Raw genomic sequence first — 27,013 nt, 5'->3', positions numbered from 1 at the left:
ACTTTGAACTTAACATTACCTGTATCATTCGCACAATTAATAGACTCCTGCAATGGGACTTAATTCAGTCATTTCAAAATGATCCACTGCCAAAGAATGTTACAGGAACGAACCGCATTATTGTGAGAAATATGTGTTTGAGAGGATTACAAGTCTTAAAGTTTTACCTCAACATTTAACCATGATTAAGTAAGCAGGATGCTAATCTCCTACGGCTTACCACTTTCAAAATTATTCACACCAATTCATATGAAAGCGAACAAACCCTAATTTGTCAGGGTGCAGACATGTTATAAGTAAGTGTGGATTGGATAGCATAGTGTGACAAACTATCATTTCAGTATACAAAATGTACACATTCAATATAAACCCTTAGACCAAACAGGCAGTCCACAAACCAAAAGCCAAAAAGTTAAACACAATTTTTTTTCTCTTTATTTGCAACAAAGTCCCCAACAAGTGGCCCTATTCTTTCTTCTTGCGCATGGTCTTCCTCACGGCCACTGGCTTCTGGCTCTTCAACAGGGCGCTGGCACGACGGAGAGCAGACTGAAGATAAGACGAGAAACAAGGTGTTATTCAAAACACAGGATTGAGAAAACCAGCTCTTAGTGGAAGCAACCCACTGCCAAACCTGACATATTTTCATGGATAAGACACTTCAAACAAAATTGAGATTCATTACATTAAGCATTGAATTGTTTTCCAGAAATATTAAGGCAAATAATCTTATGTAAGACTGAGTGTAGTCATTCCTAATTTAACTCTGCGGAAAAATACATGCAGACAAAATTTGCCTTAAAGGTTGAGTGTAATCCATCTATATTTAACTACACCACGACCTCTAACCATTTTCAAGTCTTTCCTGTATCGACCATTGCGGATTGTGTTACGGATGGTGCTCAGACTCTTTCGGCCGCCTTCTTCAGTTCTTCACGGTTGTAGGTCAGTATGGGCAGGTTGGTCACTGTAATAATGGGTATCATGTATCAGGGGTAGGATATATGCATTTACCCTTCCCCACTCAGAAGCAAAGTGATAATGGCTATGTTCAAACAGCTTAAACCAGAACAGCCTGCGAGTAAGTCGCAGTCTGTTCAGGTTTTATGCTTTTTGCTGCTCATCAATAACTAAGGGTTGGAAATGAAGCCTTTAAATTTGAATCTAGTTCGAAAGGTCTTGTATTAACATTAACTTCCTAAGGGACTACACATGTGTCAAAATACGTATCTAAGTGGCCAAGGGTTAAGTGTCCCAGATTATCCTAAAGAGTCCGCATAGGCTTATTAGGGAAAATACATTCCGCCTTAACTAAATTTTTGTTTTGAAGAGACTGTGGGGACTGCACTGGCTAATCTGGGACAACACTTTAGGTATATGCAGACAAACTCTTTAATAATGGCATAATACCTATGCTTAAAAAGAACTTTTGGAAGTTAAACTATTGAATTTCAGTAGATATAGAATATTCTATATATTATATTATATTGTTTATTATAATTAATAGTATTTTATTTATATTATATATGAAAAAATATATATATTTAACCATTATTTGTTTAATGTCATGCGATTTTTTCATTGTCACTTAAATTGAAACAACGACAAATAGGCACTAGCTGCATATAACAATATTTCTTCAATCTTGTTTCTAATATTCGCATACAAAAGCTAAAATGGTATTAAAATAAAATTATGAATTAAACAACAAAAAACAAAGTACAATACTTATCAAAAAAAGTAATGCAAAACAATGGACAGAAGTTGCGCTTCAAATTACTAATAGAGCATATATAACTTTGTCGTCATAAATTAGCCGTTTTTATATGGAAACGTATATGGTACACCCTGATACTGTGATGATGTCAACATTCTATGACGTCATGATATAAAAAAGGTGCCATGTCGTCAAAAATAGCTCATCGTGTCGACTAAAACTACGATGGCAAGTCATTTTCAAAAGAGCATGACGCCTAAAATTATGTTGATTTGTCGACATAAGATAAGTTGTCAAGACTTAAACAACCCGCATGTTGGCATCATAACCTAAATCTCTGAAGATATTTGAACCCAGCCGTCATTTAAATTTAACTATTTCTGTGTTGTTTACTGTATGACGGCATATATCTTGATGACTTGCAAGTAACATAATGTTGACATGGCGATATAACTAAAGGAGTCGATATAATTTATGTGGACAAAGGGCGTTGTTTAAAAATTATAGAAGCGTGTATGGTACCCAAATAATATGGTCATGCCGGATTAGTTTATATCGACTTACTGTGAAATAACATTTTAGTTACGTTTTTATTGTGCTATATTGTTTTATTTATTTTTGCTCATTTTAAGTTTAGTTTTTAACGCAAATGTTCTATTGAGCGTACTTCAGTACTTTCAGATGTAACCTTCATATTTGGTATGCATGTGTATATGTACAAGGCCTTTCCGTACGCACACACATTTTGACCCCTTTGACCTTGACCTTGAACGTAGGGTCCGCGTTTGGGTTTCAAAATCTGCGTTAGGGTTTCAAAAAACGCTCATAACTTCTATGTCGCTTCAGATGTAACTTTCATATTTGGTAAACATGTGTATATGGACAAGACCTTACCATACGCACACAATGTTTGACCTCTTTGACTTGACCTTGACCTTGAACTAAGGTTCCGCGTTATGGTTCAAGATCAGCGTTTAGGTCTCGAAAAAAATATAATAATTTCCATCAAAGCATTTTTCGGGGGCATATGTCATCCTATGGAGACAGCTCTTCTTTATTCAACTTTAACCATTTTTATAATTCTCAAACCATTTGAAGGAAAGTACAAAACACTGTTATTCATGTCAATGTAATCATTCTGATTCGATGTGTTATTGACAATAATATTTGTATGTTTATGATATATTTTTCTCCAAATGATTGACGTTCAAATGTTGTTGTTTTTTTTAGCTTTAATCATTTCTAAAATTCTGAAAACATTTGAATAAAACTACAAAACAATGCTATTCATGTCAATGTTAATCATTCTGATTGGATGAGATATTGCCCTTTAATGTCATATGCACTATAAGGTATAATCTTTTAGTTTTCTGCACTCAGCAGCCACTAATTGAATTTGTATTAAAAAAATTTAGATGTGCCAAGATGCGCATATGGTCACATATGTACATACATGCATGCATGCATGCATGCATACATACATACATGCATGCATGCATGCATGCATGCATGCATACATACATACATACATACATACATACATACATACATACATACATACATACATACATACATGCATGCATGCATGCATGCATGCATGCATGCATGCATACATACATACATACATACATACATACATACATACATACATACATACATACATACATACATACATACATACATACATACATACATACATACATACATACATACATACATACATACATACATACATACATACATACATACATACATACAAACATGCATGCATGCATGCATGAATGCATCCATACATACATACATACCTACCTACCTACATACATACATACATACATACATACATACATACATACATACATACATACATACATACATACATACATACATACATACATACATACATACATACATACATACATACATACATACATACATACATACATACATACATACATACATACATACATACATACATACATACATACATACATACATACATACATACATACATACATACATACATACATACATACATACATACATATTGGTCCTTTCAATGCCTATGTCAACAAATTGGCTGCCAAGTATTAGGTTCACATAAGCTCTTTAGTACTCATGGTGATATTCGATCGACCTGTGTCCGTTGTGAACCTTTGCCTTGTGAACACTAGAGACCGAAACTTTGTCAGGAAATTGGTTCAAATCATACCTCAACTGAGTTCTAAACTGGTCATGTGGGGTCGAAAACAAGGTCACTTGGTCAACGAATAAAGACCTTGTGATGGTTTTATTTAAATCATGGACGAGTACGAAAAATGTCAAGATCGGTGGGGAAATATGGCTTTCAGGGGCAGGGGCAGTTTTCTCTATATGTATAGTTTGTTTGAAACTGGTTCTGGTCCGTCAAAAAACATGGCCACCATGGGGTCATTTTCCATATATTTTTTGTAGTAAATGAAGCTTGTGAAAACCCTTAAAGTCACTTTTTTTGCCAATCATTATGAAACTTAGTCAGAAAACTGGTATTTTTGATTTTTCAGACAATTTCGAAATTGGTACTGATAGGGGGGGGGGTGGAAATTGGCCGCCAGGGGATGGGGCAGTGTCTGTTTCGTTTATAATGCAGACATGTGAAAACAAGTTTCAATTTTAGCCCAATCTTCATGAACTTTGGTCAAAACTTTTGTTTCCTTGACACTTTTGAGTTGTAAAATGGTTCTGGTCAATCAGTATTAAAAACCATGTCTACCAGGAGGTCGGGTAAACCATGTCTACCAGGGGGTCGGGTAAACCATGTCTACCAGGGGGTCGGGTAAACCATGTCTACCAGGGGGTGGGGTAAACCATGTCTACCAGGGGGTCGGGCAAACCATGTCTACCAGAGGGTCGGGTAAACCATGTCTACCAGGGGGTCGGGCCATGTCTACAAGGGGGTCGGGTAAAAAATGTTTACCAGGGGGTCGGGAACCATGTCTTCCAGGGGGTCGGGCCATGTCTACCAGGGGGTCGGGAACCATGTCTACCAGGAGGTCGGGTAAACCATTTCTACCAGGGGGTCGGGAACCATGTCTACCAGGGGGTCGGATAAACCATGTCTACCAGGGGGTCGGGTAAACCATGTCTACCAGGGGGTCGGGAACCATGTCTACCAGGGGGTCGGGCCATGTCTACCAGAGGGTCGGGAACCATGTCTACCAGGGGGTTGGGTAAACCATGTCTTCCAGGGGGTCGGGCCATGTCTACCAGGGGGTCGGGCCATGTCTACCAGGGGGTCGGGTAACCATGTCTACCTGGGGGTCGGGCCATGTTTACCAGGGGGTCGGGTAATTTTCTATAAATGCTTATATTAAATACTTTGGAAGACCTTAACCTTGACTTGAAGTCAGCCTTTGTCATATAAATGCTCTAAATTCTTTGCACACGAGTTTAACTCGTCTTTCTTTTCATATCATTCCATCAGGTGAGCGATCCCGGGCCTCGTAGCCCTCTTGTTTGTGTTAATTGTTTTTGTTGTTTAAGGACATGTCCTTAACTTTAGTTCATTTGTCTTACTTTTTTCTGAATAAATACTGAAGAACAGACTGAAACTCATAAGCTGTTTTGTTGTTTTATAAAGCATCTTTTTTAATTTGATATTTAGAATAAGAGATTTATAATAAAAATAATCAGCTTCTATGCAAAGATTTGAAGCTCAACTTTTGCTAAATCTGAAATTGACTCGTATTTTAATGCTCACCATTATAGTATCTGCTTGATGCATCACTGCAGCTATTAAAGTGTTATCTTGAACGCGCTTTCCGGTCTTTTAAATGTAAGATGTATAGTTGTCTCTAGTTGAAAATGTGCATTTTTTGTGAGGAACTAATTTGCATTAAGACGAATTAAATACCAAAACTAACCTACTACATCGATGACGCGGAGAAACGAGCGTTTCAATCCTTATACATGTAATTACAATTATTAGTCTGCATGTGCATATGTTTTCAATGGTTTGGCAAAGAGACAATTTAATTTTGGATTTTTTTCGTGCATGAATTTAGTAAGCGCCTCCTTTTCGACTGTGTACATGTCGCACTTGCCATAATTAATCCAAGTAGTCCCACGCTCGATGCTCGATTTCATCGTGCGCTTCGTGGAGGCAGCTCGCCCAGTCAAATGATATACCATAGCCAATCAGAATAATGTACACTAGTGAAACATAGGGCAATTGTTATTATGTAATTAACTGCAAGAAAAATAAAATGCCATTAAAGTCAAGCGTTACTTTTTATATTCGTCGTGCATTTTTGTCGTTGTACAATGTTGACTGAACGTATGATTGGCTATCAAATGCATAATTCGCTTTCAATAACACATTAATAATCCGGTTGAGTATATATATATATATATATATATATATATATATATATATATATATATATATATATATATATATATATATATATAGGGTCAGACCATAGACCGATCTAGGTACGTGTATCACAAGTAGACACAACTCATATAAAACTATACCGGCTCGTAAACAAATATTCAAATTGTATGCCCCCGGTAGGGTGGCATATAGCAGTTGAACTGTCCGTCAGTCAGTCTGTGCGTCCGTCCGTCCGGAAACTTAAATGGCCATTACTTTTTCAATATGAACATAGCAACTTGATATGTGTCATACACGTGCATCTCATGGAGCTGCACATTTTAGTGGTGAAAAGTGAAGGCGATGTCATCCTTCAAGGTCAAATGTCAAATATATGGCGTCTGTCCGTCCATCCGAAATCTTTAACATTTCAATATTGAAGATAGCAACTTGATATTTTGCATGCATGTGTATCTCATTAAGCTGCAAATTTTGAGTAGTGAAAGGTGAAGGTCAAGATCATCCTTCAAGGTCAAATGTCAAATATATGGCGTCTGTCAGTCCGTCAGAAAACTTAAACTTTTTATGCCCCTGAAGGCTGGCATATAGTTTTTGAACTGTCAGTCTGTCTGTTCGTCCGTCAGTCCGTCCGTCCATTTGTCCGTCCGTCCGAAAACTTTAACATTGCCCATAACTTTTGCAATATTGAAGATATGTGGCATGCATGTGTATCTCATGGAGCTGCACATTTTTAGTGGTGACAGGTCAAGGTCATCCTTCAATGTAAAGGGTCGAATTTTGCAATATTGAAGATAGCAACTCGATATTTGGCATGCATGCGTATCTCATGGAGATGCGCATTTTGAGTGGTGAAATGTCAAGGTCATCCTTCAAGGTCAGAGGTAAAATATATGGCTTCAACCCGGCAAAGTAGGGGGCATGGTGTTTCACAAACACAATGCCCCTACTTTGCCGGGTTGAAGCCATTGACACAGCTGAGTAGGTGATTTCGCTTTAGTGAAAATTTTGACGGACGACGAAGAAAGACCGATCACATTAACTAGCCCTGAAATTGATCTACAAATAGCCCAATTTTGTGTCACATTTTAATAATTTTCCATTTTCTCATAAACGAATCATTTGACCATTCAAAAAAAATTAAGATCGAATTGCAGAATGAACATTTATTTCAAACATGTACCATATACATGTACACTAGAGTTTCAGAAACAGAAAATCAAGTAAGGAAATACAAAATAAACATATCATATATTTGTGTCCGTGTTAATATTAAATTTAAGATTAACAACAGTCATTTCGTTTAAAATATTGACGTTTGAAATGAAATGTTAATAAATCTTTTGAAAGAACCATATTTTGAAAGGAACATACCACAATTTACGAGGATTTCATAACTAAATGACCGCCATGTTTTCAAACAATAAGTGACGTTTCATTCATTCTTTTGCAATCTAACAATGAAATGAAGAACATGATTAATCTGTTTTTGCCAAGTTTGCAATGTCTTTAAATGTGTACAACAATATGAGTAAATTTATTTTAGCAAAGAAAAAAAACAACGTTTAACTACTTTATGATCAATTCCAATAACAAGAATGTCAATTTTTTGTTGATCATCGACAAATTATAAATAAAATTCGAAACGAAACTTACTTGAACTAACTTAACGATTAAATATGCAAAATATAACCACTTTTCCTTTTTAAGCATATATTTTTGCATATGTAATTAGTAACCATCCAATATTTAAGTCAAGGCCAAGAACAAAGAAGTCGCACTTTCAATCGATTCAGGAGTTGGCAGTTGCTCCCGCTGCATTTCAAACACATGTTCTAGGACGGGTATGAAATCGTCTTTACACCCAAACTGCGTTTTTTTTTACAAAGTATCTCTCTTGAATACGATCACTGGTTTCCAATGCGCAAGAAAGCCGAATTAAAAACTCTCGGGTTCCATACGCCTCAAGCTGCTAGTACATTACCGTCGGTATCCCATTTGATGCTTCCATGTGTCTTTGCTGCCGAATCCGATGAGAATTCCATACATGGGTAAAATAGTTCAGATCATGTTGTATTAATGGTATGAAACAGAATCTCAAGCATTCTAAATGCATAGGATCATCAATCCGTAGCAAGCCGCTGTCTACCATATCCTTAAAATAGTTCCTCCTCGAACCCTGAGTATATGCGTGGATTACGCTTGCTTTAAATGCCTTATGCCTACGGTAATTCAGTCTTATTTGTTTCAAATATGGGACATGATTGTTCGTTAGGATCTTGAATTCGTCCATCGGTCGAAGGACGAAAAAGACGAAAATTAATGTCTGACGAATAATAATGGTTTTACAGTACCACTTAGACACAACTCTTCAATATAATCAAAGTACTGGCATTACTGGTGTGACGATGCTTTTGAAGAGGATGGATATAAAACATCAATTTAAGTTTATCTATATCACCACAATTGTGTTTGTTGATACGAACATTTGGGTACGATAAAAATTTGGGTACGAACATTTTGGGTACGAAAAAAAATTGGAACGAAACAAATTTGCGTACGAAACATTTTTGGTACGAAAAAAGTTTAGGGGTACGGGGAAGTAGTACCCGTGGGTAACTTGACCCATTGAGCGAAACTGGGAGGCGGGTCACATTCTTGTTCATTAAGTATGGCAATACCTTCATGATGAATCTCGAAAGTAGGTATGAGCACATAGCCGGACCATGTGAGCTCAATCGTATGAGCACTTGACTATCCGAGTTCGCCCACGAACATATGAATAAGTTAACTAATAGCGAAATGACCTTATACATGTATATGCTGAAATCTAACGATCGAACGAAATATCAAACATGGTATGTTAACTTAGGTGGTTGTGTAATTTCTGTTAGAATATCGTATTCAATATGTAAATTTTAAATGATTGTGCCCGCACTTGAGTTTGTTGCCTTGTTTGAGTCTATACGCGCCTAGGCTGCACCCAGTGTGTGTATTTGTGTTTTTCCAAGGTAATGAGTTATCTCCGCGCTGAGGCTGCATACTGTTAGGACCCGGAGTGTGTCCAGCAGTCCTACCTAATAAGATTAGATTGACGACAGATGGGACGAATTTTGAATGATAGCTGCAATTTCCAGCTATTTGTTTTGTACTGAAATACTTTTTAATTTTTTATATGGTCAAATGCTGCGGGGGATGAGATTATCCGAAAAAAAACCTGTCCGGAATGGTGACCACAAAACAGACAAAATATAACATTGCGCCGGGAGCGGGAATCAAACCGATGTCGTAAAGGTGAAAAAGCGAACGGCCTTTCCACTGCGCTAGCGGGACGGACAATTACGCAAAGAAATGTTGTTTAATCTATATATATTATAGCAGTGCAGCGTTTACAATTTGCAGGTTAGAAATTGTTCGCATTCTTTAGTTTTGTGATCACGTAAAAAGTTACTTTTACATGTTTTGATTCGCAATTTATTTACTAAATCGAGAACAAATATCAAACAAAATAGAGAAAATATATAGTTGTTTCATTGGTCCATAAAAATAAAATGGATGTAAAATTACTAATTTGAAATTAACGTTCTGATAAACTTATTGAATATGTTTCCCCAGGATATGCTGTTCGATTAATATTTACCTTTATCAACACGAACGACAACTCTTGCTAGGAGAATGTTATCAATGAAAATCAGCGAGCAATCTCCTACGCAGTGGCGAATGCCAAGGGAAGTAACTGAAAAATCGTGTTATCTCAATCGGACTGGCTCGGTCTTTTACATAGGTCGCCATTGTAAAGAATTTTTTTACTGGTTATCAAACCTTAGACGCTGCTGTTCCAGCATCGTCAAAAAAGTTGTGAGTCGTTAAACACACGTTTAGCATGTATTAGTTAAGGAGAAATATCTAAATGAATCAATCGAGATTTAAGCTCTCTCAATGCTCATAAAACCCAACGAACACATTAATATGTATTGTTTGCAAACAGTGTATGTTATTTTTACGTTTATACCAAGCATTCCTGCTGTAAAAATGGACTGGCTGGGGTCTTGCGTGTTTCGAAAGAATATACCAGACAATAAAATTCTGTATGACGCCCGGAAGTCATGAACCAATGTTGCAATAATGTGATGATGTCAAAATTTTATGACGACATGATATGAAAAAGGTGTCATGGCGCAAAAAATAACTCATCTTGTCGACTAAAACTATGATGGCAAGTCATTTTCACAAGAGCATGACGCCAAAAATTATGTAGATTTGTCGACTTGGATCATGTCGACCAAAAATATTTTCTGGAAAAGCCGGACACATTTACGTCGAGACTTCAACTTAATGTCGTTATGACGAGTAAAATTAAGGTGGGACAAGCTACAAAACTATGTCGACATACCATGTTATTTCACAGTAAGTCGATATAAATTATTCCGGCATGACCACATTATTGGGGTGTACCATATACGTTTCCGTAGTTTTTACCATGGGATATTATCATAATGAAAGATCTTTACTTGATATTATCATAATGAAAGATCTTTACTTGTAAAGTAAGTTAAATCGATTCCATGAAATGAAACAAGTTAGCCAAATATTTGACACCAACTTGAGGTGAACATGCATGAATATCATATAGGCTGAACTTGTCGTGTACTGCAACGGAAAAAGTCCATCCAATATTTTGTTGCAAATGTCAGAAATAAGAATTTATAATTAATTATTCTCAATAAACACCTATCAATGCCCCTGAACATTATAATAAACCCTTGAATTCCATCAACTTCAGTCCAGCATTTTTGTCCACAAAGTCATTGGAAAAAAATATAACAAAAATATATGCTCTATTTACAGTGAATAAAAAAAAACAATATTGTATACATGCGTTACCTAAGTAGTATCAAGTAAATACAAACATTGATGATATTTTTATCCCACATAAAGGTGTATTGTGTTATAATAGTCCACAGTGTTTTGTACAGTTACTTAAATTTTAAGCTTTGCAGTATTCGATTTGATTTGTTTTAGATATAAAACAACACTGGATTAATTGAGAGTAATATTTATAACCGACGATATAATATAAATATACATAAGTATACATCAGAGGCACACAAACCGCCCATAAACTTGATATCAATATTGAATATATACATATTTAAGACGCATTTCGTTAAGAGCATAGTATATGACAGCGCTTCAATTTGTATAGCTTATGGCTGACATTCAAACGCTCAAACCAGTTTTGATATGTGCTAGTGGTATACTTTATAAGGTTAAACAAATAATTTATATATAGCCATGATCGACTTTAAATAATATATGTGATTGTACGTATCAGTTACAAGGAGATCTTAAACATTTTACAAACTACTTGTATATGGAAGTTAAATTCAACAAATCATTTTTATTCATTCAATACAAACACACGTATATGATAGAAATTATAACATAATAAGCAATGCGCGCATAAAGATAAACAAAAAAAATCAGTTGTGTAGCTGTGTATGGTTACTCAAAACGCAATTAAAGCTTTAATTCGAAAACCATATAAGTAGGAAATGGCAAAAGAAAAGCATAGTATCAAGCTTAAACGACTTAATGTTATAAGATACTAGTACCCGTTTAACCGTTATAGAAAGGCAAAATACATTAAAATATGCATCGTCGGACCTAACCTTGTGCCATCCAATAGTTGATGGTTATTTGGAATTACGATGAACATGTTTAACCCAATGGAAATAATTGTTTTAATGAAATGACAAATTCGTTTGAACCTAGCTAATAATGTCTTTAAGTCAAACAGACGCTTAGTCGATAATTATAAGCTTAGATAAGTGTCAGATTACTTTTTTTTTAATATATCAGTGCATGATTTATACATGAATCAAACACAACGTTCCCCAGACTTTTATTTAACTGACAATAATGCAAACAATGTACTGAGAAATCGGCAGTGTCTAGTGAGTAACAAAAGTAACAAACGTGTTATTGCCTCTACAGATCATAAACGTAAGCTAATTTGTAACCACATTAGAGACCCTTTTCTAATTTAATCATCGTAGATTCGAACACCAGAAACGCAACAAATGCTATCCGGTAAGTCATGCAGAGATTTTAAGGAACTGCAAGGAAAAAGCACATCATCTTTAACGTGTCTTTTAAGAAGCATGATTTGTGCTTGAGGTTTCCTCACCACTTCAAAGTCAGACCAGTTTATTTTCGTTTGCTGACTTAAATAATATTTGCAAACGACAACGGGCAGTACGAGTCCTTGAGACGGCTCAATAGAACAAGCGCCTTTCATGAAATCTATGCGTTCAATAGACCTAAGAAAATCAGCATACTGATGACATTGTATTTCGAACAGGTAGATGTTACTTGTTAGCAGGAGAATAAAAGAAACTGGTCGTTAATGCAACAAAAAAAAAACGTTTTGAAACTGTGAAAGACTATAGCTGCCTTAATATCCGGTTGCGCACTAACATATCAATCAGGACACGCATTCGTCGCGAGAGATGACCAGGTAGAAAACTTAAACCTGAGGCTAGAATCCGCCAAGTGATTTCAACTTTCTCAAAGAACAAAATTGCCTGAAGTTCAAGCTTGTGTATTTAACCGTTTCGTGGTAACCTTCAATCTATTACATCGTTATAACCTTACTTATTATATTACTAGACAGCAATTGTATGTGGTTTCAACATGGTCAAGTGTCGATCTGCCGGGGTTCCAATTAAAATATTTTCGTGTTGAAGAGTGCAGGTTATGTTAAAAGTCCAGGTCATTCTACTAAGTAATTTTTTTCTTTTTTAAATACCTATCTATGTACTAAAATTAAAACAAATCAGTTGACAATTGTTCTTAATAATGCCTGGATTCATAAACTTTGTTGGATAAATCATGTATAATAACATAATTATGAAAAAACACATTCGTGTGTCCGTTGATGTAGACGAGTGTTTGTCCGCTGATAAAAACCGCAGTGTTACCGCTGATATAGGCAACCTTATAAACACCTGTAAAGGAAAGTATGTGTCTGCTCATGAAGAAAACGTGTCCTTTCTGAAGACAATCGTAGGAATACTTCTGAATAAAATTATGTGTCATCCACTGAAGACAAGCCTTTGTCCACTACGGAAAATCATACGTATGAAGATCATTGCTGAAAACATGTGTCCTATAATGAAGGAAATGTGTGTACGCGGATGAAGACAAACGCGTGTCCATTAATGAGGATAACCGTGTGCCACCTACTGAAAGTAACTGTTTGTCACTTCATGAACGTAGCCGTGTATCCATTCATTAAGGAAACCGTGTGTCCACTACGGAGTACAACAGTGTGACAAAATATGAAAACATAGTGTGCCAATTGATGAAATCATCAACTGTCTACAAATGAAGACAGGCATGTATCCCGCACTTAAAGGAAGTTTGCGAACATTTCTAAACAACCGTGTTTTCACAACTAAAGGCAGTCATGTGTCAAGTACTTAAGGCAACCGTTGATGACATGAAATGAAACGCATGTTTTTTTTCTTTTGATTCAAGAACGATTGAGTTCGTGTTTCCAGGAACAGAACATTGAGAATCATTTTGGTAAATGTATACCATAAATCATAAGTTGTAAATTGATGCACACATTATGTTTATAAATTAATACCAGCTAAGGATAAGTGCCTCGCGACTATAAATCAATAGAATCAGCGACTATAAATCAAAGCATTCCCCTTAAAAGTGATAATTTAAGGGACTTATGTATCAGAAGATAGTTTCAACTTAAGCAGGAGATTAGATAACAAATCATTTATATAATATTTTATGATGATCACTATATATGATTGGCGGAATATAGAATAATATCATAATAACAATACTTATAATACAACTACTACTACTATTAGTGGTGGTGGTGGTGGTTGTGGTGGTGGTCGTGGTGGTCGTGTTGGTGGTAGTGGTTGTGGTGGTGGTGGTGGTGGTGGTGGTGGTGGTGGTGGTGGTGGTGGTGGTGGTGGTGGTGGTGGTGGTGGTGGTGGTGGTGGTGGTGGTGGTGGTGGTGGTGGTGGTGGTGGTGGTGGTGGTGGTGGTGGTGTACGAGGTGGTGGTGGCGGTAGTGGTAGTAGTAGTTGTTGTTGTTGTAGTTTATGATGCATTAATTAAGCAAATAATGGATATAAAGCATTCTGTCAGTATTGATTCATAGAGCAAAATTATAGCCCGTTCTTGCAAAAAAAGTGCCGCATATAGTTCAAAAAGTCTACATGCAAATTTGATCAAACTTCATACGAGGAGGTTGTCCTTATACAGACTCTATAATTTAAATGTATTACATTATTCGTCAAAATAAACACAGTCATTGCGTATTATGTTTCAAAATTGGTATCAATATTTTCGTACTTTTAAATGAACAGTTTTAGTTTCAATGAGGACACTATTTTTGCCGCACGGCATGTATTTCGTCATTACGTCGAGGACGTCAAATGTGAAATCGCTATATAAACTTGTGTAAAAATAATCTTTTGAATGGAAAAAAAACACAGCTTCGGTTACGATTTCCTCAGTGTGATTTAATTGCATCAGAACGTCTTTCTTCTGAAAAGGTTTTATGATGGTAGTTTTTGCTGTTTGTAGTTGTTTCAAATTAATGAACCATTTTCCTACGTTTTCAATATTGGTAAAAAAGCAAAATCAGACTTAGCCGGATCGGGCGAATATCTCGGTTGAGTTGATTGCTGAAAAACTAATTCGCCGATATCCAACTAAGGACCTGTTGCCTCAGTTAGTTGGGGACTCCTTGTCATGATGAAGGATAAATTTGTGAACGTGTTTTTATTAACGCCGTCTATGACGTTTTGACGATGGACTACCTCATCTCTAGAAGAGCGTTTTAACCATTTGAAGCTATGCTGACATTGTTTTCTACTTTCGCTGCTGTTTGTATTGTATTCGTGGGTGTTCAGCATAGTTCATCGCAGAATTGTCTGTTTCTTATATTGTGCATGTGTTCGCTAAATGAAATATATGACATTTATTTTATGATGTACAACGTTTTAAGGTACATACATAAGGTTGACAATAAAAGGTACAACTCTTAAACGTTGTTTTGCGAAATAAAGAACACATTACACTTGCATTTGTTTTCTTCAAACGTGCGAATTCAAAACTTTAACATATAAAAAGGTATATGGTATTGTGTGGAGATACAAAACACTTCACATCATTTATTTGCACATAAAATAATAGTTTCAAAATAAGTAAAACTAAAACACTGTCATCAACCTACATTTCAAGAATATTTACGTATATGAAATTACAAAGTGGTGTTATTGTATTACCTTTTACTAAATTAACATTGCTGGTTTTGTACTAGCCATAAAACATTCATCATGGATTAACAAGTAACAATCAATTTATTAATTACACAATAGAACGGAAATCATATTAATTGCATTATGCATTTACTAAACAAGCTATTTGCTACTGTTTAGAATTACACTTTATCCCATTTTCACCGCGACATTGACGGTATAACACGTTGTGAAATATACTTGCTTGTATTCAACACTGTGGAATATACCTGTCGCGTGCACGGACTACTTTTTAAATGACGTCATGCGATATGCGCTAAAATTAGGTCGATATTGTTTAGTTCATTGATCGAATTTTAAGGTCACCCATTAGAAGAAAATGTGCATATTTTGCAGAAAAATATATATATGACATATTCACCAAAAGAAATGTTAAAATAAAATATAAAATTACACGATTTTTGTTTTGTTATTTTTTTATTTATATTAACTTTACCACTGAATGATTTTTCATAAGAAACAAAGTCGACAAAACTTAAGCTTCAAAATTATTCGACCTTCAACCTTTAAATCTAGTCATATGACATAATTTTTCGCCATCCGTATAATGAATCAGCTGATTGATGGCGTCATAAAATGACATACTTATTGCGCCATTTTCCCCATTTGTTTTGACGATTTATTATAAACGCAACTTATTTCACATGTTTTCTACATGTACTGTATGTCGACATATCTGAATTGTCAATTAATCACATTTTCCTTATTTCGTGTAATGTGCATTGTTTATAACCAAAGCATATACTTTTGACATTTAACTTAAATATTAAGAATGTACAACAAGCCATACACATATCGCACAGTTCATGAATAATCTGCTATGTTTGCTTTCCTATTTAATTCACGTTAGGCATAGAGCTGTGTAAAGTATAAGATGGTAAAAATAGCACCACACTTGAATTGGGAACGTCCCATTTTGTACACGGGTATTTTCTACTCATTTATCTGTTGTGTACTGGAATGTTTTCCATTCTTTGTGTATTTATATATTAAATTATTTTCTCGTACAATAAGGGTATTTACCATAGATAAATAAAATATTGTGCAAGTTTAAACATAATTATGTTTGTATGCAGAAATCTGCAAATGCAACCGAGTTTACCAACGGCTATTATTAGATAAACTGCTCCGGTTCATTTGAACAGCAGTTATGTAGAGTACATGACGTAGGCCAAGGCTCGCGCTTCCGGCGTTCTTAGGTGGCACACTACAGTTTTTTTAGTCTCGGCCAATCGCGTACACAAGCAGGAGCGAACCAATGTCTGGAAACTGGTCACCTCGCAAATCTGAAAATAAACCAAGCACATTGCCAGAATGGTTGAGGCTGTGCCTTCTGAAAAATCAGTAACATTCAAAACAAATGAGTTGGGGCAAAATGTTTTAGTATTGATTATTTCAAATCAAAACATCATAATTATGTGTGTTTCCGAGCCTTTTTAAGCCAGTTTCATCAACAAACTGCCACTTTCCTGCAGAAGCAAGGTGCCTGGAAACCATGTTTTTACATTGGTAACTTAAGAAGTTCTAAACAGCAATGGAGAAAATTGGGGGTCAACGGATTAGATTTTTTGTAATAGTTCAATGTCCGTACGCCCTTTCAAATTTCCAACAGAAATACTGACCGGAGCCAGCATTACACCTGTTTTCGAATTGCATTAATTCTACTTCCTGTATGCAGCTATAGTTAAAATACCAATGTTTTGGTAACTTACAAACATCCAAGAAAAATCACCACAACTCAAACCTGACATTCATTATTATTAAGACACTCAAAATGGTGCTTACTTGAGCAATGTTCTCTTTATTTAGAAATTTGACCGGGGCCAATACGCATTGGTGGCTAAAAAGTGTGGTGTGCAGCCTTAGCATCGCAACATAAACTTCTCTGTATTCAACGCTAACCTAGTATTCTCTATATCTTACTAAAATGATCACAGGTACTTAGTGCTTTTACATACTTGTGGTAAGTTTTGTATTACTAGTTTGACAATTATCGGCAGACACTTGTTGATATACAGACAAAATTTGCATGGGAACTCTATTTTTTCAGCATAATTGTCTTCAATCTGTTAATTTAACAACCATTTGACATTGTTTGCACATCTGATCTTAGTATACAATAGCTGATTTTTGTTTATAAATAGACATATATAGACTTTTCAAAGTTCTATAAAAGTTCACACATGTTCCATCCAAGTAAACAAACAGAACCAATAAAGATCACCACAGATAATAACTGTGTGTATAGCTTGGAAATTTGATAGTTCAGGAATCCCTCCTTTGTTGATTTCTGTAAACCAAAATTGTCAGTTTTGCTGGATAGAATGGCTTGTATGATGCCCAGCTCTTGCCTTCGCAGAACAGCTTCTAAAAACGGAAAACCAACAAATATCTTAAAATTTGATCAATAATGCAGGCAATTTATAAATGTCTTGTTTTTTGTTGATTTCGAATCTGGGAGATTTTTTACGTAAGATTGTGGTACGAACATCCAACGGTATCGGATTTTGTGGTTTTAGGCATGAACTTATTATAGTGATATGTAACCATTCGGGGATTTCGGTAAAGTGCGAGCAGACGAGGTGTTAATACGTTAACAATTAAAGCTAAAAGACTAAAAAGTTAGATCGGAATATCTTTAAATTTTGTGAATAAATGTGTTTCTGGTGGATAACAACGACAACTTGCCAGAATATTGCTCATTATCACACGTAAAACTTCTTTCTGAGACATTGTGTACACACCGGTCTTACTGACAATAACGAAGTGACGTCACCATCTATGTATAGAATGCTTTCTGAGAGCGAATGGAAAATGCGTCACATATTCTGACAAATAAACAGTAGGGTGTCGTTATTGAAAAACCGCGAGAATACTGGAAGAATAGAGATGCCAACTATAATGTTTAAAACAAATAATTTTTTAACAAGCGTTTGTGATTTGTCAGGATAATAATAACAATAAGATATCGAAAAGATCAAAGCAAATAAATTCGACAGAAATCTGAGATTCGGCAATATATGAAAGACGGGTTATGTTCACCTAAATTGTGTTTGGTAAAGACTGTCACTATGTGTAGTGAACCAGTCTTCGGCTTATACCCACTGAAGAAGAGCATTAAGGGGAGATAATTTAGTAATGACTTAATTCTGGAACGGTTGCGAAGAAAAACAAATAATGCGAGAATATTTAGTGCGATTCGCTACACAATTATGATGTCATTGATATAACTTTTCCTGAGGTATGTATTTACATGTGATTTAGCATATGTCAAAGTGTTTTTGATTTGTTAAAGTTCATAAATAGCATCGCGAAAATATATGTCGCGTGGCAAATTTTTTTGAGACGTATCCATATGTGGTATTCCTATGTAATTTTATGTCTAAATTCTCATATGTATGAACGGTCAACGCCTGCTTCGCGGGCTTTTGCCCGTATAATGCTATTTTTTAAAACGATGTAACCTTATTTGCAAATGAATGGGGATTTAGAAGTGAATTTGCGTGACTCCTATTTTGTACGAGAGTGTTGATACAAAAAAGGATATCACGAATGGATACCAGGAATGCACGTTTAAGTTACGAAACAGTGAATTGGAAGAAAATCTTCGAACTAAAGAGGCACAAAATTGGCTGAAATGGATGATGGTTACGTGCACGACGAGGCTTGCTTTGTCCGAATTAGCCAGTGGTGTATTTGAAGCTTTTTACATACACATTCGCGGTATTTAATATGCAAAGTACCGTATAAGTGAGCAAACGACGTGCACAACATGCAGTGATTCATAATTAGAAAAAATGGTGCACCAATCCGTGGGAGTTGGCGAAAGGGTACATGCCTTCCACAGGTTAAAATAATAAACCGATATCACCGACTTCAATGGTTATCATAAACGCCTGATATAACTGTAGATGGATGCAGAGGTACTTTACTGATGACCTGAGTCAGAATAACAATATCTGCACAAAGGTAACAGACAAATTACATTGCAAGGTATTCTAATCATATATGCGTATTTTTTAACTATTTGGACATAAAATATTGACATGAATTTTTATGTTGTGCATTGTGTGATAACATAACATATATTTCAGGCACGAGCAGAAGTTAACAAACTACGACACATGCATAATATGAATATAGCTGACGGGGATATGATTAGCTGCTTTGATTGTCTTTTAAATCTTCTTGATGATCTCGCACACTTCAATGGTTTTAAGCAAGCAGTGGATGCGCATAAATATTTAATTTAGGTATTGCAATTTATTCCCGTATTGCAAATATAGACAAACCGTTGATGGCGGGATGTTTGTTTCAAATAAGATTACATTGTTTACATCACATTTATTTCTTAAACAAGCAATGTCATGGTTTAATTAGGATGAGTCCCCTGAAAGTGTTATTTACTCACATTATTCATTAGCACTGTTATAACTAGTCTTATATAAAACACGCAAGCAAAAGTATGTTTATTTATTTGTATGGCAAATGTTTGAGACTTTTTAAGCGTCAAACGCGTTCTTTACAGCTTCAGCATAACTTTTTGTCATTGTCCGAACAGGCGATGAATGACACATTGAAAAAAAAACTCTTAATTACGACAAAAAATAAGGTACTGAAAACGTTGCAAAATAAACAAAATATCATATAATTCATGTTTCTTGTCCAGATACATATATTTAAAAAAATCCTTATCTCTAATCACCGGTTATCGACCAGATATATTAAACTGATTGGCACTTAGAGCGCAAAATGGACAAACAACATAACTAGACATACTATATAAATATGTCATACGTTTTGAGTTAATAAAAATTTTAACAATCGTTTAATAATACAAGTCTCTACATATTATTTCGTACTACAACTGGTCGATGCGGCTACACGCCTTATTTGTGAAAAGCATATAAACTGGAATGCTTCAAGGTCTACTATCGTTTTCCGGTATAGCTTTTATAATTTCCTGTTGAAAACTACAAACAAATTTAAACTGATTCAATTATGAGTAGGGCAAGAATCCATCATGGTAATGTGAATGTAAAGCGTATTTTGATTTTGCCAATTAAAAAATACAAACATGCAATGTCATTGAATACTATCAAGAAATAAAGTTGAGCTCCAAAAGTATATCTGAAGATCGCAACAAAAAGTTTCGAAGTGCTGGAATTTTAACAGAAAAACGCGTTTCCACACAAGCATTACAGTAGTCACAGACATCATTTCTCCACGAGACAATTCAGGAATTTCTCGTTGCGCACCATATCGCACATTCGAACAAGGCAGTGTTTGCACTTGTCCTGAGCAAACAAAAGTATAATGTGTTAGAAACGAAACAGATTATAATTTATGCAAACACCATATAATAACTGACTTCAGTGTTTTTTGTCTGGTAAAACTAACACTGAAACACGTGAAACAATTTTGCGTTAGTAATTCCATTGTTTAGTTGCGATTGTTTACACCGCAAGTTAATATTCATCAATATTGTCATTAAAGGTAACACAAAATCATTCAATGTAAAACAAAATGAGCATAACATTTACTGTCATGGAATTCGCTTTTTAAATCATTTTTGCTTTTAATAGGGCTTTGTTGAAATGTTGATATAATGCACATCTAAAACTTTCAATCGCTCATGAAGACTTATTCATACTATGAAATGCGTGTTATAATTGTCAAACCACACATAAGTGTGAGTATATAAAAATTATACTACGGGAGTGCACATCATACGTGTCCTCACGTGCCTTATTATGAGTGCATTTCTTCACCATCGAAATATATCGTATGTAAATATTTGAAAAACACGCAGTTTTCTTTCGACACATTAGAATTATGCTTTCATAGGCAGGTCATGCGAAAATAGGTCTTTTGCGTTTCGGTCAGCGTATCTGAAGCCCAACCTGTGCATTTGAGCAGTCTGGTCAGAGGCGATGCCGTTCGGTATAAAATCACTCAATGTGTCATGGTCTCATTCTTGACCAGACCGAGAGATGCGCAGGCTGAGTGGGCTATATATATATATATATATATGGGCGCATATGGAATAAGACCCATTTTCGCATGACGAGGGTCATTCAAAATGTCATTGTGAATTGTAAATGGCACATTTTAGCACAATGCTTTTCGATACACAACTGTATTCAAAATAGCAAACTGGTAGATAAGGGCTGCTTATCCAGGCGTTCAGGAACGATTTCCAGACGTGCTGACAGAGTACGGCAAACATTTGCGGTTGTAAAATTAAACGATCTCCTATTATCGTGACACTATACATTGCGGCAGTGTTTGTTTTCTCATCTTGTAAGCAAAACTGTGTTTATCAATAGCCAATTATATATTCCCCGAACGATTTAGTGAACGAGAACTGAACACAAAATTCTGCAAGATGGATTTAACGCGCAAATGCAACTGGGCCACAATTTGTGTCGTTTGAACATAGAGTAGTCTGGAATTCCTCACTCTTTGAATGGCTTGTTTTTATTTCAAACTTGCGATTTATCTTGAAAATGAGATGCATCTTAAATTATGCAATAGCGAACAATTTTAGTGCCTTCAGCGCTTTGATTTCTTCTTGTTAAATGTTCGCCCAAGACATGTTCAAACTATAAATGTTTCATCAGAGATCGCAGATGTTCGCGCTTCGTTACCGTGAAGTCAAGGTTCTAGAGAGCAACATTCTGTCTCAATATTTAAAGTTGTCTATATTATTTAATGCTTAGTGATTATACGGTGGACAAACAGTATTTTAACACAGTACAGTAGATCGACTTTTGACAACCAAATATTGCCTTGACGGGTGCCATGAATACAGAGTCCTACCATGCGCTTGGAAGTCTTAGAATGCGCCACTTTTGGATCGTTGCTGTTCAGACCTCAAAAGTTTAATTTGGAACGTAATGTTACCCGTATCATTCGCACAATAAACTGACTAATGTAATGAACTTAATTCAGTCATTTCAAAATGATCCACAGCCAAAGTATGATACAGGGAGGAACAGCATAATCATGATGAATATATGTGTAAGTGGGTTAAAAGTCACACGGTATTACGAAATATTACTTTCACCAAGTTATTTCCAATTCATATGAAAGCAAACAAACCCTAATTTGTCAGGGTGCAGACATGTTATAAGTAAATGTGGATTGGATATCATAGTGTGACAAACTATGATTTCAGTATACAAAATCTACCAATAGACCAGAATGCATTCCACACACTAAAAACCCAACATCTTCATACAATATTTTTTTCTCTTTATTTTCAACAAAGTCCCCAACAAGTGGCCCTATTCTTTCTTCTTGCGCATGGTCTTCCTCACGGCCACTGGCTTCTGGCTCTTCAACAAGGCGCTGGCACGACGGAGAGCAGCCTGGAGATAAGAGGAGAAACATGGTGTTATTCAAAACAAAGGATTGAGAAAACCAGCTCTCAGTGGAAGCACCCCACTTCCAAACATGACATTTTTACATGTATAAGACACTTCAAACAAAATTGAGATTCATCCTATTAAGTATTGATTTTTTTTCAGAAATATTCTAACAAAAAAATATTATTTAAGGTTGAGTGTAGCTTTTCCTAATTTAACTCTGCCGCAAAATACAATCAGGCGAAAATCTCCTAAAAGGTTTAGTGTAATCCATCTTTATTAAACTACACCAGGATCTCTCACCATTTTCAAGTCTTTCCTGTAGCGACCCTTGCGAATTGTGTTACGGATGGTGCTCAGACTCTTTCTGCCACCCTTCTTCAGTTCTACGCGGTTGTAGGTCAATTTGGGCAGATTGGTCACTGTAATAATGGGTATCATGTATCAGGGGTAGGATATATGCATTAAAAATTAAGTGTCCCAGATTATCCTAACAAGTCTGCATAGGCTTATTAGGTCGATACTTTCCGCCTTGACTGAATTTTTGTTTTGAAGAGACTGTGGGGACTGCACTGGCTAATCTGGGACAATACTTTAGGTATATGCAGACAAACTCTTTAATAATGGCACAATGTCAAAGGGAACTTGTGGCCTTAAAGTTGAACTTTTGAATTTCAGTAGATTTGAAAGTCAATGAGTCAAATGACCCAGTGATTGAAATGTGCAGTGGATAAATGATAAATTATTTCTCTGGGGTCAAAATACTAAGTCCAATTATTTTTTCAGCTTATTTGTTACATGCTCTTCAAATGTTTTTCAGTATAAATGTGAAAGAAATCTTATGAAAAACACAGTCTTACTGCTATACTGTGATAAAATGATATAAAAAAATATTAAAGATATATTTTACTGGTAATATTTGCATCAAAATTGTGCGCCCAAATATTCTTTAGTGGAAAAACAAAGGGCCATAATTCTGCCAAAATTCTCTCCCTTTCGACCATCTGTATATTAAGGTTCTTATGCTGTGAAAGTTCGGGCAAGATTCACCCAGCCGTTATTTTTTTTTTAAATAAAGCAGCCTCAGAACGTATGTCCTTGCATACATATGGATGGAGAAATGCATTGCTTAATGCCTCCCTGTTTATGAGGGAATAATAGTTCCTTCTAATACAAAACTTATTTTATGGTAAGTACAGATGAATGGCTAAGCACTAAGTTTGTATGGGTATAGGTGAAGACATATTTTCATATCAAAAAACAGGTTTCAACTCTCTCTCAACACATACATGTACTATGAATATACATTTTCTTTCATATGCCACAGAACAAGATTATCAGGTAATCTCCCATTTTGAAATCAGCGGATATGTATGTTTTTTCTTACTCATTCAATTTAATTAAAAAGGAGAAAATTGTCAAAAAACCAGGTTTTCAGTTGAAAAAAAGTCTGATAAAGGGAGACAATTCAAAATGTGTATTGTTAACCCCCTTGTGCAAAATTGACCTTGACTTCAATTAGAAAAAAAAGTCTGATAAAGAGAGACAACTCAAAATCAAAGTGTGCATTGTTACTGATTGTTCATAATTACATAGTTGTTTCAAAATCAATCTATTTTTAGTTGTGGCGACCTTGACCTTGAAGATATTGACGTAATTCTTTCGCGCCACACACCGTCCAATAATGGTGAACAAATGTGCCAAATGATTTTAAAATGTCACAATGAATGACATAGTAATGGCCCAGACAAGCTCATTTATGGCCATTTTTCACCTTCAAACTCAAATTGTGACCTTGACCTTGGAGATATCGACGTAATTTTTTTCGCACGACACACCGTCTAATAATGGTGAACAAATGTGCCAAATGATTTTAAAATGTCACAATGAATGACATAGAAATGGCCCAGACAAGCTCATTTATGGCCTTTTTTGACCTTCAAACTCAAATTGTGACCTTGACCTTGGAGATATCGATGTGATTCTTTTGCGCCACACACCTTCTATTGCTGGTGAACAAATGTGCCAAATTATTTTCAAATCTCACAATGAATCACAAAGTAATGGCCTGGACAAGCTCATTTACGGCCATTTTTGACCTTCAAACTCAAATTGTGACCTTGACCTTGGAGATATCGACTTAATTCTTTTGCGGGACACACCGTCTAATGATGGTGAACAAATGTGCCAAATGATTCTAAAATCTGACAATGAACAACAAAGTTATGGCCCAGACAAGCTCATTTATGGCCAATTTTGACCTTCAAACTCAAATTGTGACCTTGACCTTGGAGATATCGACGTATTTCTTTCGGACGACACACCGTATAATGATGGTGAACAAATGTGCCAAATGATTTTAAAATCCCCCCCCCCTGCCGACATCGCCAATCTAATAACCAGTTTTTTTCTTTGGAAAACCTGGTTAATAAAAGTATGTGAAGTAATTTGCTCAAGACAAGGTTATACTTCTAGGTTTCCTCGTGATCAATACAATGCCCTTGTTGTCCTTTGCATTCTCAACACCAACTGTGCGCTTATGGATCAGACCATTGTAGCGGAAGGAGTTGCGGGACTTGAGATTGTTGGGCTCCTAAAAGCAGAATAAACACATCAATGAATAACAAATTAAATATGTCACAACAATTGCAAAAAGGCCTTGGGGGCGAAACTAACTAATCAATTTCACTTACATAGTATTACAGGGCAACTGATAAGATTTTGTGTCAATTAGTTTTCACTACAAGATTTTTTTTTAAATATTTTTTCCCTCAAAACTATTTGGCAATAACTTGACAATTTAATACAAACATCCCTATTTTCTTCACTGCATCCTCGTGTTTTGTACTAGTATTGTGCTTGACAATCTCGCCCTTTGGAATATTGCATGCCCTAGCCCATACTGTAATAACATTACCTTTCATACAAATGTTGCACCTAAGGCACAAATTGAAACCCTTAACATCAATGACAACAAATGAATAATTTATCCACAATGACATTTGTTTTCAGACAAGGAATCGCCACAGTGTTTTGCAGATTATTTCAGAAGCTATTTCCAACAGTCATTAAATCTGAGAGTTTACTCCTCACAGCATCTTTTCACAATTGGGTCGCATAACAAATCATAAAATATTGGGCGTGCATGCATTTAATGAAAGTTTTCTAGCCTGTCCGAGTATAGCATCTATCATTTTCCAGACTTTGTGCGACAGAAGCAAAATTGTACAGACACCATACCGATCTGGTGTTTATATAAACTTTCTACAAATAATACGGCCGCACTAAAGGTTACAGTATACTTATATTCAAATCAAACAAGCTACGGAGAGAAACTTTACAAAGAAAACGAACCAGAATCAATTGCATTTCATTTTCCCATATTCAATTTCTGTATAATTGATTCTTCATTGCAGGGTTCGACACTAAGGCACATCTGACAGACATTTTCTAGTAAGATCAGTGGTCGGGCCAGTAAAACTGCGGGCTAGCTTGTCCGACTGGTCGTACATAAAAAAATCTATACTGATTCATATATAAAACTATAACTAACTGCTGTGAAAACCTTTATTTTTAATGTGTAAAATTACTCTTGTATCCGTTATTTACATTAAAACAAAACTAGTGTATTTAAATAAACGCGGAGCATTCACATGATTCACATCGGTATCTTTAGACGCAAAGGAGAGCTTCCTGCAGAAATTGCTGGTTTCCATTGGTCAAGTTGTCATGAATATTAATGATTTTCTGCAGTGTCGTAAAACTGTAGAGCATGATTTTACGACTTCTATCGAAAATCGGTATCGTCAATGTAAACATTTTTGCATATAGCAAACAAGAGAATGTTATTACAAAAATGGCTTTGTTTTAGTTTGGATTTTCGTCCGACAAATCAGTTTAAAAAAAGAATCCGACGCTCAAACTGACACGACACGTAAATATAAAGAAACACGAAAACATCAATTTTTTCCTAGATGGAAAATCGAGTCAGTTCCCATGGCTTGAATTTGACGAAGAAAAGCAAAAAAAGTTTATTTTATTGTTTTGCTCTATGCATAAAAAAAATCTGGTGTTCACTGATTATTAACTGATAAATCCTGATTAAACAGTTACATGACACAATTGTGTTAATTTGCTATGATTATGTCATTTATGGTCTAGTAGACATCAGGTTTGGGCTAGTACATTTTAAGAGGAG

The 27,013-nt window shown here is 35.6% G+C and overlaps 1 protein-coding gene across 2 annotated transcripts in view; it reads right to left on the bottom strand.

Moving 5' to 3' along the window:
* Nucleotides 1–416: 416 nt before the first annotated feature.
* The window catches only part of LOC127837598 (60S ribosomal protein L28-like), a 30,042-nt gene continuing 3,445 nt past the window's right edge, over nucleotides 417–27,013 (bottom strand). Inside the window, exons 3-5 of one of the 2 annotated variants that reach the window (XM_052364856.1) lie at nucleotides 25,285–25,408; nucleotides 23,119–23,237; nucleotides 417–549 (exon numbers count right to left, since the gene is read on the bottom strand). In XM_052364856.1, the coding sequence (XP_052220816.1) occupies nucleotides 466–549; nucleotides 23,119–23,237; nucleotides 25,285–25,408 (327 nt within the window). In that variant the 3' untranslated portion in view covers nucleotides 417–465. Of the gene's footprint in view, nucleotides 550–22,687; nucleotides 22,819–23,118; nucleotides 23,238–25,284; nucleotides 25,409–27,013 lie in introns of those variants that run through there. The other variant, XM_052364855.1, reaches the window with a different exon arrangement.

This window comes from Dreissena polymorpha, chromosome 7 (assembly GCF_020536995.1).
Source record: "Dreissena polymorpha isolate Duluth1 chromosome 7, UMN_Dpol_1.0, whole genome shotgun sequence".
In the NCBI taxonomy this organism is placed as follows: Eukaryota; Metazoa; Mollusca; class Bivalvia; order Myida; family Dreissenidae; genus Dreissena; species Dreissena polymorpha.
Note: the sequence above shows the minus strand (reverse complement) of the source record. Positions and strands in the feature narration are given on the sequence as shown.